This window comes from Lethenteron reissneri, chromosome 34, assembly GCF_015708825.2.
Source record: "Lethenteron reissneri isolate LAM-NWPU_2019-01 chromosome 34, ASM1570882v1, whole genome shotgun sequence".
NCBI classification, from domain to species: Eukaryota; Metazoa; Chordata; class Hyperoartia; order Petromyzontiformes; family Petromyzontidae; genus Lethenteron; species Lethenteron reissneri.
Window position 1 is genome coordinate 7,088,963 of NC_083812.1, and position 16,593 is coordinate 7,105,555.

At 42.7% G+C, this 16,593-nt stretch overlaps 1 protein-coding gene across 1 annotated transcript; it reads left to right on the forward strand.

Annotated features, from left to right (window-relative positions):
• The first annotated feature begins 11 nt into the window (after nt 1-11).
• On the forward strand, nt 12-8,184 carry LOC133350628 (P2Y purinoceptor 4-like). The gene is made up of 5 exons (XM_061565207.1): nt 12-2,286; nt 2,695-5,095; nt 5,925-6,563; nt 6,805-6,944; nt 7,406-8,184. The coding sequence occupies exons 1-2, from the start codon at nt 2,247-2,249 to the stop codon at nt 3,678-3,680; spliced, it is 1,026 nt and encodes a 341-aa protein (XP_061421191.1). The 5' UTR covers nt 12-2,246; the 3' UTR covers nt 3,681-5,095; nt 5,925-6,563; nt 6,805-6,944; nt 7,406-8,184.
• The last annotated feature ends 8,409 nt before the right edge of the window (nt 8,185-16,593 follow it).

The following is a 16,593-nucleotide window of genomic DNA, read 5'->3' on the forward strand; positions in this document are numbered from 1 at the left end:
TGTAACATTTTTACATAAGACATCCATCATTTTCACGCTCATAAAAAAAACCCCAGCACCAATCGCTTACACAACTTGTCGCGCAGCTTACCAATGGCAGTGCCAAGAGCCGTGCCATATTTTTTACAACATTGGCCATTCCCTTTTGTGTGTGGCTGGAAGAATAGCAACTTAAAATTCTATGTCGAGAAATATTGCTTTGGTTAACCTGTGGTGGATTGACTTAGTGCCTCCCGTAGGTTTTTTCGGGAGATCGGGGGCTAACTCATTTAGTGGTGGATGGTGAGATGTGTATGTAATGCAAATTGTGGCATACTCCACTTAACAGTGCAGGATATAATATAAATACTCTGTGTTTGATTTTTTGTAATAAATGTAAAATATATCTATGTTTACTTAGTTTGGTATAATTTCAAGGTGTTATTCCCCTCCGTGGATATTTAATTTAGTTATTTCACGCTGTTGTTAAGGCCACATAAACCAAAAACCACAGCAATGAAAAAAGGTAACCTTTTTCTCGTGGGACATGCTGTTTATTCTGTGCAGGTTATGTAAAGACAATTTTCTCTTTACTCTGCAAAGGCAATTCCGGATATTAAATGATCTAAAATGAGACAATGCAGCAATTGGATTGAAAACATGTGTTTCATAACGCCAAGAAAACGTATGTCAATGTTTATTTTTTTATCGTTATAGAGCAAGTACGACATCATGTCTGGGAGGGAGGGGGGGTTGACCTAAAATGATGTGTGCAGTAATAAGTGGAAATAATGTGAGCTGTTATTTGCTGGAAATTAAACGGTTTGCAATGTGGGAGCATGTCACAATACCGTGCTTACTTAACACACAAACAACACTTAAAACTTACATTTATACCAATATATTTATGATAAGTTATTATACGGTTGTTATACACAATCGTTTGTCACGTCAACCACTGCTGTGTAACTAATAATTAGTGTTGTTTTTAATTGCATTTCATCTTAAATGTGAGCTAACAATGTGTTTTCCAAAAATTTGATTACATTACGAAAAATCTTGCTTGCTTTTTCCTTCATACAAGTCCTCTTGTCTGAAAAATTTGCACAAGGAATTACGTAAATACGTGCGTAGATAATTACATGTATTCGTTGTTATAAATGTATTAGTTAGTCAGCTGGAGAAATTAAAAAGATAACCCTATATGGGAAAACGGAAACGTAAACGGAAACGTAAAAGGGACGAGGGAGGAAAAGGACCATTTCGTGGGACAAATGTGAGAAGTTTAATGGCAATCTTGATGAGAAGCACTGATGATCACAAAAAGGTGGAAAGCCATTGTCATGGACATCACATTTCTTTAGAACTACTGTTTGTGTTTGGTCTGTTGTCCTTCCCCCACACCTCCGATTATCATGGCTGGCTACGTGCGGTAAGAAAGAAGTTAACATCTACCCCCACTTGTGAATATGATGACAATAGTTCAACAGTGCTGCCCATGTTGTAGTTGGCTATTAAACCGGTGCATTATTGTAAACATGCGACATAGAATGTGGGGGCGACGTAGGTCATGCAGAGATTTAAATGTGAACAATTTTTGTCATTACACTGTCTATAATGTCTATAATGAGAATACTCAAGGAAAAACTCCTTCATTGTATAGACTCCTCCAATCGATCTACAGAAGGCGTCGTCCATAAGTGTTGGCAAATCCACCCTGTAATTCGCATTTATCCGCAGATAAATCGCCCAGAGATGATCTCGTGAAAGTGCTAAATTCGTAAGATTGTATTCATGTGTTTTGCAGATAAGAGGTATCACCCGAGCTGGTGACATTTATTTTATTATCAGAGGCTATCTGTGTGGAAAACCTCAGTAATGTTCTAAAACGGCATAAATAGTGTCTGCCAATAGTGTCTCTCACATGAATGCTGACAGAGGGAAAGTTTCATTGTATTTTTTTTTACAATGGGTGGCTTTGGCAGCTACGAGGATATATTATGTTTTCCAATCATTCATGTTAATTTAATCTCATATTTTAATTACGAACGCACACCTTTCCCTCGTATTCGGGCAGCTGTAAAAGTGTCGCACAGGCTGCAATCCCAGTTTATTGCAGACACTAAACAAAAGCAAATATAACATTTGTTTAAGGCACACAAATATATAATGACGTGAAGCTTGAGCTTGTCACCTCATGTATCCAGTCCCCAGCACGGAGATCTTGTGGTACATCGGTTTGAATTGACTAACTGCCCACGAGTAATATGGCGCATCATGACTTCTGTAACATAATCAAGAGCTCAGGTGAGGAAAAGTTAAATCTAGTTACTTATAAGTGTGCTTTCGTTCTGTGTAGGAAAATTACTTCACACATTGTGAGGTTATTCATTCAATACAAATATGTTTCGTTCATCTATAATAATAATTATCCAGACGTATGATGGCTATTGACGTGCATTTAAATGCATTGCATATTTAATGTGGGCAACCAATGTATATGCCAGTAGTTTAATTCAATGAATAATATTACTTTGTTTTTATGAATATCTGAAAATATGTAAATGTTTTAGAATCAATATACAATACCCATATGGAACACTGAAGCTAATTTAATTGTCGAATTCACATCAGATTAAATTAATCCATTCCATCCTCACCTTTTCTCGTTTGTTAACTTGTGACACTGTCGTTGCATGCATGAATGCCGTTTAGACATTACAGGGAATGCCATGGACAGAGCGAATCCTTCCCGTTTTCAGGATTCTTTGGTCGAGTGTTGTAGCTTAAAAAAGGTTATGGAAACGTACGTGTTGCCCACACTCTACGGCATTGTGTTCGTGGTGGGAATTTCTCTCAATTGCACTGCCCTCCTGGCTTACCGAGGCAGGCCCCGTCCCTGGTCCTGCAACACCATCATCCTGTTCAACCTGACGCTGTCGGACCTTCTCTACCTGCTCAACCTGCCCATCTGCATGTACAACTACATTGACCAATCGCCAATGACCTGGCCTCAAGTCATCTTTCGCTGCAAGTTCACGACCTTCGCATTCTACCAGAACCTCTACCTGAGCATCACCATCCTGATGTGGATGAGCGTGTATCGCTGCGTCGGGGTCGTGTCGCCGGTGCGCGCTCGACAAATACTTCGGAGGCGCGTGGTCATTTTGAGCTGCGTGTTCATGTGGCTCGCTGTGACCCTGGGATTGTTCAAGGTGGCGACCCTAGAGCAGACCACCGATTCAAATGGAACCGCACTGTGCCACGATTTGGTGAGGTCTCTGTATGAGAACAAGGAGTTTGCTTACAGCTGGTGCCTGGTCGTCTTTGGCTTCCTTATGCCCTATTCGGTCATCGTGCTGTGCCAGTGTGTCATTGTAAGGACAATCCGGCGCAGCCGTGGAACGATGCAGCCGGCAAGAAGTCGATCGGCCAGGCTTATAGCCGCCACCATCATCATGTTCACCATTTCCTTCCTGCCTCATCACATAATGCGTGTCATTCGACTTGAAACGCTGTCCTATTCCCCGCTTAAGTGCCACATTAGAGAAATTGTAAACGCGATTTATACTGTGTCGAAGCCCATGGCGGGGTTGCACATGTGTGTAAATCCAATATTGTATGTCTTCTCTGGAAAAGTGTACTTCACTTTTAAAAGAAATAGGATAATAAGGTTGCGTTTCATAAGAACAGTGTCCTAAATTAGTTCCTGCTTGAAAATCCAGCCGATTGCGAGCAATAAAAAAATATTACAGGACTGTGCATCCAGAACATGTCTTATAAAATGTTATGACAATAATCGTTGATAGCTTTAATTCAGAAGTGTAAGTGTTGCAAGCGCCTGTGAGAGACTTAAACTTTTTTAAAGGATTGTTTCAGAGCTGCCAGTGACCACATGACCAGGGGTGCGTGTGCCCACTTTCACCAAATCTTAGAAAAAAAGTGGAGTTGAGCCTTTGATAGCGATCGGGTGATAACGAAGCATAACAGGCCGTAGGGATACATATTTGGCAGCAGAGGGCACTGCAGCATACGAGCTCCCACGTCAATGTTGTCCACCTTCACCAAACCACCATTGACCACTGTGAATGAAGTGTTCTCAAATGACCCCCGGTGACCTCCACGGCATGGGGAGGGCCCGAATCCAGCAGTGGATTCGCAAAGAGGCCACACAAATTTCAAGTTTGTTGCATGTCGGGAAATATGCTAAACATTTTGAACAGACACACATATTCGCAAATTTGCCTTTTATATATATATAGATTACAAACTTTCTGACTTTGTAAAACAAGGCAAGATTTATGGGGACCCCATGAAAGATTTAAGACATTATTTTGAGGTCTTATGCCGTAACCATTTTACAAGTTCATGAGTGGGAAAATCCAATAAAAAAGTTTTATGTATCAGGACTAAATATTTACAATCTCCGAGTAAATGATGTACACACTTTCTCTTGTGTAATTTAGGGGTCAATGCAAAAATACTTTGTTTTATTTTCTACAATGTGTAAAGTACAATACAAGACCATTAAATTAGAAAGTTCAGCTTCATTTTGTACTGTACATATTATTAAGATACCGTTATATTCTTAAACTTTAAATGTTTATATAAATAAAATGCAAATAATAATGTAACAGTTACTGGCCAAAATTAAGGCTTTTTTATATATTTATTTTCCTAAACCTTTATTTGCTATTGTACAAAATTACATTCGTAGCGACTAAGTTTAAGCATAACGCACACATGTAATTGTAAAAAAAAATTGTATAATAAAAACTGAGCTGACTTTCCACGAATGGTTCTGGAACAAACACAAAGCACAGTGTGCATCTGTTTTGTGTGTCCCTAAATCTACCACCAAACGCTGTGTAATCAAATGCTCTGTTTGGCACGATAACAATTGAAACTGCTGTAAATCCACAGTGCAGTGGATGGTGGTTTGAAATGCACATTTATCATTATTTTCTTTTGCTGCAGCACAATACACTGGCGCGATTCGGTGCTTGAGTTATTTCAACCATTAAACTCAAATGAGAGCAGTCGTGTTCTTATAGAAATCAGCCGCGTGTTCCTTAGCAGAGTCACTCTCCAATTGCCTTGCTCCAGACACCCTTGTGTAAGTATCGTGTTGGTGGCAAATCTGGAAAATAAAAGTTCACTTTATATCCGATATTTAATGTTTAATGAATTCTATGTCCGCAGGTTATTTTGTGGAAAGTGCAATTGTGGAAACTTAAAAGAATTGTAATTACAGTAATGAACTTGATTTAGCTATATTGTTAATAATGTCGTTTTTTGGTTTTTAATTACCATTTTTTATATTGAATACTTTCGTTATTGTTACAATGTGATTTCAGCTCCATATTGACGGATTTGCATCAAATCTGTGATTTTAAACGTGATACAGTATTGTTTAGTATGTACATGCGGTAATGTAATGCAAAGCGGTGCTGTGACATCCATATCTCTAAAGACCCATGTTTCACTGACCCACTGAATAGAATTTGAACTTGGAATGATATGCCAAATATTAAAAAAAACTTACAATAATGTATATGAATGTACACCATACCGTTTTATACACATCTTTTGCCATGGACGTCATGAGCTAATAATGTTTATAATTGTTAAAATGTCACAGATTTTTCTTCTCCCAAAATGTAATAAAAAATGTTATTGATCCCGAATGTATTGTTCATTGCTATTGCCTAAAAAGTACTTGTGTAACATAAAGCAGTCCTCGGGTTGCTATATCGTTACTCTCCTACATCCCTTTGATATTTCAGATAAACTTTTCAAATGTAAATGCATACACATTCACAGTTTTCAATGTTTTAAAATGCAGCAGACGTTCTTGTATGAGGCTTTGCTTTATAATATTCAGTATTCATATATAGAATATGCCATACACACACAGACAATAATAACCCTTTGTTTGAATGTAGCTTCAACAGGTGGAGCAAGTGAAGTCTGTACCAACTCACTTTTAAAAGCACGAGCCTCTCTTGCTGGCAACATGGCCCAGCCTCCAACGTACAGCCTGGTTTACCCAACTGCAAACCATCCTGACCAAAATGTGCCCAGCAATGCTAATAATCCAAGTCAACCTTCTGCCACGATAAGTGCCCCTTATCCACCAGGAACCGAAATGCTCTACCTTTCCAAAACCACATTTTATCAATCATCCACGAGTGCCATGTCCTTCCCAGTGAGACGTTCGGATTATTCTGCGGCACCAAACAGCCCCGTGTACACAGGCACAGCGTACCCTGCGAGCTCCAGCCAGCCTTGCCATCATCTCTCTGGGGGCAATGCTTTGGCTGAAGATCCCTCCATCAAATATATCCATTCACCGGGAGTAAGTGGCTTCGCTGGTCCGAGTCATTCAGGGTTCATCGGGCCAGACGGGATGGTAGCTCCACCATGTGGCCACGTTTATCCACCGCCTGCTGGTAAGGTCTTCCCTCAACACTCTGCGATGTATCCACCGCCAAAATCTGCTCCACTGATGGCGCAAGGGCCAAACTATTTCCCAGACCAGGCAGCCTGGGCGTTCCATGCTCAGCATCAACAACCACCTACAGGTAGGAAATTGTGTTAATGTGTGTGTGTGTGTGTTAATGCAAGTGCCTATCAATTCGTTCCACAACATTATCAATGTATATCCTTTAGCAGTGTACCCTTAAATCGTTTATAATGTATATAACATATGCGTTCTTTGGAGCCCAGCAGATGATTTCACCATTAAAGTGACTTGTGTACAGTATATATAATATAGCACAATACAGAATACATTGTGAATAATGGTTTGATCTGTTTGATTAGAGCCACCATGTCCACATTCGAAAATGCCACAAGCACCAAGTGCCCCTTTTCACCCGGCATCTAAAAACATCAGCGGAATTTCAGGGAAACATTCAGTTGTGAGTGGAAAAAAACCTCATCCACGAACAACCTCAAAACAAGTAAGTCAACGCGCATACAAATTGGCCACTATAATACAGGATTTTCATTTGTTACGCATACAGGTCACGCATTTCAAAATTGTGATTATCAAGCAATCTGTTGTGATGGTGGTGAGATGTTATCTCCATCGCCTTGTATACATGAGGTCCGTCGTGGGTTCGATCCCGACCCTGACGCCTGTATATTTGGAATTGGCATGTTCTCCCCGTGGTCGTGTGGATTTTTCTCCTAGTCCTCCGGGTTTTTCGCTCCACATTTCGAATCGTTCCTTTAAGAGTACAGTATTTGGCTGCTATAAATGTCCACGTGATAAGCCACTTAATTGGGCCATCATTTGTGGCCAGGTCGCTTCTGAAAAACAGCTATATAGCTCAGTGGACCTTACCTGGGAAAATAAAACATAGTTTAGTTTAACATGTGGTTTGCACCCCCCCCCCTCCCCATAACTCGCCCCATTCAGAGCCCCGTGCGAGGCAGTTCGGCCAAAGCCCTGCTTTCCCCCATGGGCCCATCAGCCACGGCAGTGCTGCAGTATGGAGGCAGGGCTCTGTGTATGGCGGCAACCGGATTCCGGCTCATTGGCAAGGCCAAGAAGTATTTCTCAACAACGGAGGCAGAGCACGAAGCAGAGGAGATGGCAGGACAGCAGGTGGCCACGGAATCTTGGGAGCTATCAGAGGACTGAGCTGAGTTTGAGCTTGGTCCAGTTTGAAAATACGCTTGAGTACTGCAGCTTGAGCTAATGACACATGTAACGGAAAGCACGTCTCTCTAAACTGGATGCAAAGCTAGCCACTGGAATTATTGCACAATCGTTCTCTTATAAAGTTCTCGGATTAAAATAATCTGAGTTTGCAGTACATTTTAAGACAGGTTCAGTTTTCATGTAACATTCGAAGTCGGGTTTCCCCGAAAATGTTATATTTCAGAATCAGAAAAATGATGCGGCATTAAATGTAAGACTTTCATATGAATTTGATTCTAATGCGGTACAGTACTTTAAAGGGATACAAATTTTGAACTTGAAATTATATGTATACATATTTGCAAGTCTTAATGACATTTCGAATTGCCTTTTTAAAGTAGTTTTTCCTGCTGCTCTATCCAAATACTTTAGATTCAATCCGCTCAAGGAATTGTGTAGTTATAATAGTTTTAAGTATCATCCAAACACAGCATGAAAGTGATCATGTTAAATCGATAATCTCACTAAATCTCTCAACTAAGCAGCATTATCTGGTATATATATATAAGAACAGACTGGTACAGCATGCGCCTTTGAGGCTGTTGTCATTTTACAAGGTGTTTATTTTCATAATGAAAAATTGGTTTTCATACATTTTATAACATCTGGTGTAAATATTGTACACGTTAGCAAAAACGGAATCTATTATGACATAACACGCTGTGTATTATTGTACTGCCTTGCCATGATAACAGGTAAGGCATCACAATCTGCAAACAAATGTATACTTTATCCTCCCTAAGTGTGGCCAGTAGTGATAAATGAGGACCCACTTTATAATTACTTTTGAACTGGTTAAAACATTATATTACCCATCAAATACTATACTGTGCATAGGTCAAGCTATGTGGATGAATTGTACATTTAATGGCATGTTTATGGTGCCGTATCTCTCCAGATTTGCCACTGGTGGAGTGTAGTCAGATCTGAATGCTAGAGTAACCCAAATGCACTTATTAAAGTATTGAAATATACGTAAAAAATATATATATACAGCACAAATTTCTTTATCTCCAATACTTGCGTATATGCAGCATATATGGCTCCACGTTCTCAGCTCAATTTTGATCAAGGAGTCCACTGTTGGACATAGTTCATGATAAATACTAATGAGTGGTATTTTTTACTTCAGTAGAATGTTAAAGAAAGATGGGTCGAACTTTACAAAACTTTGAATTCATAAAAACACATTCCTGCGGAGGGAGCTGGCAGGAATGTTGGGTTGCTCGGTCAATGGCCAGGGTCAACGGCGGCGTGGTGTATTCCGCAAATATGCCCGACTGTGAGGGCGGACACAAGCCGGCGTGAGTAGGTTAAACGTTGAGTTTTATAAGGGCACCACGGGGTTACCAGCCCCTCCCCACCCAGCCCCACCCCTCCCACCCAGCCCCTCCCCACCCTCCCCACCCAGCCCCTCCCCACCCAGCCCAACCCTCCCCACCCCCCTCCCTACCCAGCCCCTCCCTGCACGACGGACCCAATAATCCCCTGTGGGCTGGTGTAACCAGGAGGTTACTACCAGTATAAGGCATTGTGGCATGTTGCTATTATAAGTTGTAGTAGTATAACTACTAATGAACTTCCAAGGATATTTTAATATGGGCAACGATGAAAATGAATAAGGTATGTTCAACCTGAAAGAAGGGGGAAAACATGCAAATGGTCTTGGTTGGTTTTATGGATATATGACATACAGCATTTTAAAATAAAAAAAATAACCACTGATTGATGTTAAACTGTCCGATCATGTTTATATCTAAGCTTTAACAGCATTGTATTAAACTCAAAGTATCTGACCTTTTATGACATCTCATATAGCTCCTTTTATCCAGGACCCTATTAATTATGAATATAATTATCCACAGCTCTCAGGTCAGAATATCATATTACATCCTTAGTCTTCCTATTATCTATTGTTTTTCCATTCTGCTTTGTGGAACAGCATTCTATTTACAAAGTTTACAAGGATAAAGGTAGTCGTGCGGCAAATTAATGATATAAATGTAATACATTTTATGTCTTATTTGCATGTTACAATATTAAGACTTTACTATTTAGTTTCAGCCAATTTACCAACTCCTAATTATGACCCTCTTTTCCAAACCAGTATTTTGAAGATGTCAACTGTGTTGCTATCCAGATCCATCTTCTCATGTGCACACAAAAACCAGTTAATACTGCTCAAAATTGCACCTGACTTGAGCTGATTAGATTTGCCCTCTACGCTGACCAGTTTTTACTCGCCACAATAGTAGCTGTACGAGTGTGTCATTATTTTCAGAATCAGCTCATTGGAGGAGTCCAATGAGCTAAAAACCAGTTTTTCACAGATGCCCAGTCGGGACGGGTCACATAAGTTGCACTTTTTTCAAGAGTTAGATTGAGACCATCAGCATTTCATGAAAACAGAATATCATTAATCATAGTATTGTTCTGGAGTCCTAAGACCAATTCACCCAGAATGTGCTTGATCCCATGACGTTTGATCCCAAGATAAGTATGGTATACAGCTTGGATGGGCAACCATGTGTAAGAGATGTTCATCAGCAGTGGGGCAGTGTGGTGGGCAACAAAGGGGAGTGCAGCAAATGGCATCGTTGTACTGTGCTTATATGTTCACACACCTATGCTCGCTGACATCGCCAACTCGCACTGACCAGCGTAGTGAAGTATGGTCAAATAATCCCCACTATCCACAGTGTGGGAAGAATCTCATCCAGAAGTGGGCTGACATAGGACTGTACATGCACATTATGTCATAAATATGTATTTAAGAATCCACCTGTGTTTTAGTACATATGTTCAAGTACAGTAGTTTGTCAATTGTGTGGGTACCCGCATTTTATTTTCATAATCATCTGAATCTTTGACAAAGTGATTTTTATTTGTTTTGGACCGATTCAAACACTGCAAGTGGTGCCACCAATGTGATGACCCTTCCAAGCTTTTTACTAACAAAAGCGGTCACGTGACATTGAGTTTGCAGACAAATGCATAACATAATTTAAATTCGACAGATTAAAAAAAAAGATCTAAAATTATCCTTGATAACATCGAATTCATAAAATAAAAAATAAAAATTGTGGCTTATTGCTATTATAAGTTTAATTAGTATTACTCGAACTATGAATGAACTTACAAGGATGTTTTAACGTGGCTAATGATGAAAATGAATAAGGTATGTCCAACCTGAAGGAAGTGGGAAAGAATGCAAATGGTCTTGGTTGGATTTATGGAAATTTGACTTACAGCATTTTAAAATAAAAAAATAACCACTGAATGATCTTGCACTGTTCAATCATGTTTATATATAAGATTTTACAACTTATTAAACTACAAGTATCTGACCTTTTGTGACATCTAATAAAGCTCCTTTTATCTAGGACCCTATTAGCCGTGATTCTAATTATCCACAGATGTAGGGTCAGTGAAATCTTATATTGTCCTTATTCTTTCTATTATGTGGTTTTCGCATTCAGCTTTGTGAAACAGCATCATATTTGCAATGTTTTTTCACGGATAAAGGTAGTTGTGCAGTAAATGAATGCGATATAGTTTTCCATTTAACGTCTTATTTGCATTCCAGCCAATTGACCAACCCAGAATTAAACCTTTTTCAAACCAGTATTGTGTTGCTATCCAAGTCCATCTTTTTACGTGCATGCAAAAACCAGTTAAAACTGCTCAAAATTGCACCCTACTTGAACTAATTACATTTGCCCTCTACACTGGCCAGTTTTTACTAGCCACAACAGCATCTGTACAAATACTTGCTTCTTTTGCAATAAGGTACAGCATATTCAAGAGTTAGATTGGTACCCTCAACATACCATGAAAACAGAATGCAACTAATGTTAGTATTGTTCAGGAATCCAGTGGGCTTTGCCTGGCAAATAAAAGGGCTTTTCTTTGAGAATATGAAACCTGGTATTTTAAAATCAGAAACTCATCCCTATATATTAGAACGACCAATACCATAAAACCTGTCATTTTGACGGATTTTTGTCACATCTTTCAGCGATATAATTCTATCTTGATTTGAAGCTTACGTGACTGCAGGAATCCATACTCTTTGGTTCTATCGGTAAAGTCACGTAGGTAGAAATAAAATAAAATCATGGATAGAATTTAAATAAAGCGTATCTTGCTTTTCCATTGTCATCCGCTACATCTTAAATGTATTGATATATGATCAAAACAAGGATGTAGTGCATAATAAACGCATTTATGTAAGGATAAGACAGAAAGACCCCCCGTATAGCCCTAACAGAATTTTGTGCAAGTGCTGTTAGCCAGCATCTATGAAGGCCGGCACGGCACACGAGCGGTGGGTGGGTGACCAGCGCCACAACTGCCTTTGTCTCCTAAGTGCCAATGTTTAACTACCGCCCCAGGTACAAAATACTCATTTGAGGCCGAATCGATCTAGGGGAGGGCGCGTAACCGGTTCAGATAGTCGTCATCGAACCTATTGTGTTTAGTTTGTTGTCCCCCCCGCGACCTCCGATGAGTACGGTGAGAAAGAAGTCCCACATCCTGTACACGCATGCAATCGAACTCGGATCGCCGGGTTCGTATCGCAGTCGGCTAACCACAGGCCCACCGACAACCGCCATTCGCCACCAAGTGGCGGTGGCGTCGCCACGACGCCTGTGCCAGGCTAGGTGCACCACGTTAAGACCAACGCGAAGTGTCGAACGCCCGCTGGCAGGAGGATCACGGGGCAGACCCAGCAGGCGCCATGGGTCGACTGACCGAGATGACTGCTGCCCGATGCACCACGCTCTACAGGGCCGTCCATAAATGACGTCACGCACCTGGGGGGGGGGGGGCAGACATTTGTGACGATGTGTGACGAGGGGGGGGGGGGGTAGAAATGTGACGTCACATCAAAATGCGCAACTTTAAATATAGACAACACGTTCTACTTAATTAAATATACTTTTTTATAAATGTTTTCTCCTACAACATCAAAGTGCAGTGGTACATTAAATACGCACTACAATGACAATAGTTTAAAGCGATTTGAAGCATGTTTAATTTTGGAGGGGGGGGGCAGAGCTTTGTGACGTCATATTTGAGGGGGGGGTCTGACTTTTTGTGACGCCGTGTGACGAAGGGGGGGGAGGTAAAAAATCGTCCAAAATCGCGTGACGTCATTTATGGACGGCCCTTTACCCCCTTACTGCGCCACCAATACCAATAACCCCGCCATTCGGCACCAAGTGACGGCGGCGCCTGTGCCAGGCTAGGTGCATTTCGAGGCCAAGTGAAGTGTCGAAGGCTTGCTGCTGACAGGTCTCAGGACGGACCCAGCAGGTGCACCTAGCCTGGCACAGGCGCCGCCGTCACTTCGTGGCGAATGGCGAGGTTATTGGTGACGCAGTAAGGGGGTAAAGGGCCGTCCATAAATGACGTCACTGCGATTTTGGACGATGACCGATAGTTGAACTACCAGCTTACTCTACCCCCTGCCGTACCAACTTGCTGCGTTTTAACCGCCCGGCGCTCCGCTCGTTGTTGTGAGCGACTGGCGCCACTGCGCGCACACACACAACACAGGTTGTTTTTTTTCATAACTAAAAAATTTAACATTAAAAACCACGACGGCGTTTCACGAATGAACGCGAAACGAGGGAGAGCGCGCGCTGACCCCACGGCAACAGCAAATGTCGGGGCGTTGTCCCCCACCCCCACCCACACCTTTGTGACGTCACGGCGTTGCGCAACCGATTTTTTTGTTTAAAAAAAATCTCGTTGCACAACAAGAGGGTTTAGATCGCATAAGTAACGACGCGTTGTATATTTACGGATAATTGTATGGGTAATATCGATCGCGAAAGGCCTTACCGCGTGTTTTTAATCGAAATTGTTTATGTCGACGTAATTTCCCATGACGCGTACACCCCCCCCCCAGCCGCCATTCCCTCTCCCCCTCCTCCTCCTCCTGCTGCTCCCCCAACGGGGCAACATTTAAATCCATTAACTTTAACCACCGGGTTAAAGTTTAAAAGAAAACCCACACGAAAATGTCGACACGCTGTCGCAACTCTCCGCCGTTGTAATAATTACCCTCTCGTGAGGGTTCGAAATGTGCGAGAATGACTCAACGCGAATTTGGGGCCGTCCATAAATGACGTCACGCACCTAGGGGAGGGGGGTCAGACATTTGTGACGATGTTTGACGAGAGGGGGGGGGGGGGGTGAGAAATGTGACGTCACATCAAAATGCGCAACTTTAAATAAATATAAAATTGTTATAGCAACACTAATTGTTATAACAACACTCCTACAACATCAGAGTGCAGCGCCACATTAAATACGCACTACAATGACAATAGTTTAAAGCGATTTGAAGAATGTTTTATTTTCAAAATGAAAATATGGCTTGGGGGGAGGGGGCAGAGCTTTGTGACGTCATATTTGAAGGGGGGGGGTCTGACTTTTTGTGACGCCGTGTGACGAGGGGGGGGGGGCAAAAATCGTCCATAATCGCGTGACGTCATTTATGGGCGGCCCCTTTGAACGAGATAATAAACGGTTATTACATTAGTATTATTGTTGTTGTTGTCAAGCAAGTGGGGGTGGGAGGGTAACCTACTAAATGTTTATGTTTTAAATCCGAGCCAGAAGAGGCCGTGCCATATTTAGAGCGGGCATGTTGGTAAGGCATCTTCTTTCTCTCGTGGGGCTGAATGGCTGATGGAGATGCTGAGCTTTTTGACACGACTACAATTTCGCACGGTCGAGACAGATAAACGCGTCCAGGAGGAGCAAGCGATGCGTCAATGTGATTGTCTCCTCCGTATTTGCGGATCGGGCATTACGGCAACACTGGAGAATGTTTCAATTTTATTTTTTCAATCTCTGCATCGGGTATCCCCGCAATCTCTACTGCCGTGGTTTGTGAATTGGATTCGGTTTAGGGATGGCACCATGAGCTTCGTGGAATATCAAACCCACGGATTTTCTTGCGTTGGATTTTTCACGTGGTGTGTTTCATAATCAAGGGTTTTGGGTTAGATCGCGTTATTATAAATGTGTTGCAACCCTCCACCACCGGACACGGCCAATCAGTAAAACATGTGTCACGTTAACAAAACGCCAATTAGTTACTTATTCAGCACACCCGTGTGTTTGAAGAGTGAATACACAACATTTAGAATTTGCACGTTTCGCTGGTAATTACATCCAGCATCTACGGGCGATTTGCCAGAATAGTGAAGACATCCACCTGCTTTTGGTCTCAAATAGTGCTGCAGGACGACGTCATCGTTGTTGAACTCCATCACATTTCGAAATCAGAGGCGGGGGGGGGGGTATTGCAAACACATTCCTGCGGAGGGAGCTGGTAGGAACGTTGGGTTGCTCGGTCAATGGCCTGCAGGGTCAACGGCAGCGTGGTGTATTCCGCAAATATGGCCGACTGTGAGGGCGGGCACAAGCCGGCGTGAGTAGGTTAAACGTTGAGTTTTATAAGGGCACCACGGGGTGACCAGCCCCTCCCCACCCAGCCCCACCCCTCCCAGCCCCACCCCCCACCCTCTCCACCCAGCCCCTCCCCACCCTCCCCTCTCCACCCAGCCCCTCCCCACCCTCCCCTCTCCACCCAGCCCCTCCCCACCCTCCCCTCTCCACCCAGCCCCACCCCTCCCATGTTTTGATGCACGACGGACGGACGGACACAATAATCCCCTGTGGGCTGGTGTAACCAGGAGGTCCCTACCAGTATTATGTAATACATCAGTCATCAGCCACTTGGCATGTGACTCCTCTATAAAGAATTGCAATATGTATTGTGTATTACTTAATAATCCGCTTCCTGGCTGATGACTGATCTATTACATAATACTCTTTGGTTCTTTCGGTAAAGTCACGTAGGCACAAAATAAATTAAATCACGACGTTTCGGGCGCGACACAAGCGTCCTTCATCAGGTGGGACAACCACAGCAAGATACAATTGCTAAAGTGGGCTACTATTACATAATTACAATACCCCTACCACCTCTGACTCTGATCTCGAAACGTGATGGGGTTCAACAACGATGACGCCGTCCTGCTGCTCTATGTAAGACCGGAAACACGTGGATTGGCTTCACTATTCTGGCAAATCGCCCGTAGATGCTGGATGTAATTACCAGCGAAACGTCGTACAACTCAAATTCTAAATGTTGTGGATTCACTCTTCAAACACACCGGTGGGCTGAAGAAGTAACTAATTGGCGTTTTGTTAACGTGACACATTTTTGACCGATTGGCCGTGTCCGGTGGTGGAGGGTTGCAACACATTTATAATAACGCGATCTAACCCAAAAATCTTTATTATGAATACTACTGGTCGCAAAAGCCTACATGTTAAATGGTGCTGTGTGTTTGCGAGTCTCTTTTGAACTCAAATTCAGCTCTCTAAGCTTATTCGGAGGCGGGGTGGCTGTAAAACTCGCATCTTTGAAAGTTAATAAATGCATTGGGGTCCAAAAAGGGCTTTGAGCCTCTCCCCCACAGTAAACCACGGGTGCCGTGTGACGTCACACGGGTGCCGTGTGACGTCACGGACCGGAAGCTATCATTCCCCCTCCTCCCGCTTTCCTTGACAAAGATGGCCGCTCCCCCTACCCCCACCGCTTGACCACCACCCCTCCTCGCTGTTCCTTGACAAAGATGGCCGCTTCCCCTACCCTCACGGCCTCACCGCTTGACGACCACTCCTCGCTGTTCCTTGACAAATATGGCCGCTTGCAACTACCCCCACCGCTTGACCACATCCCCCTCCTCGCTGTTCCTTGACAAAGATGGCCGCTTCCACAACCCCCACCGCTTGACCACCACCCCTCCTCGCTGTTCCTTAACAAAGATGGCCGCTTCCACAACCCTCACCGCTTGACTACCACCCCTCCTCGC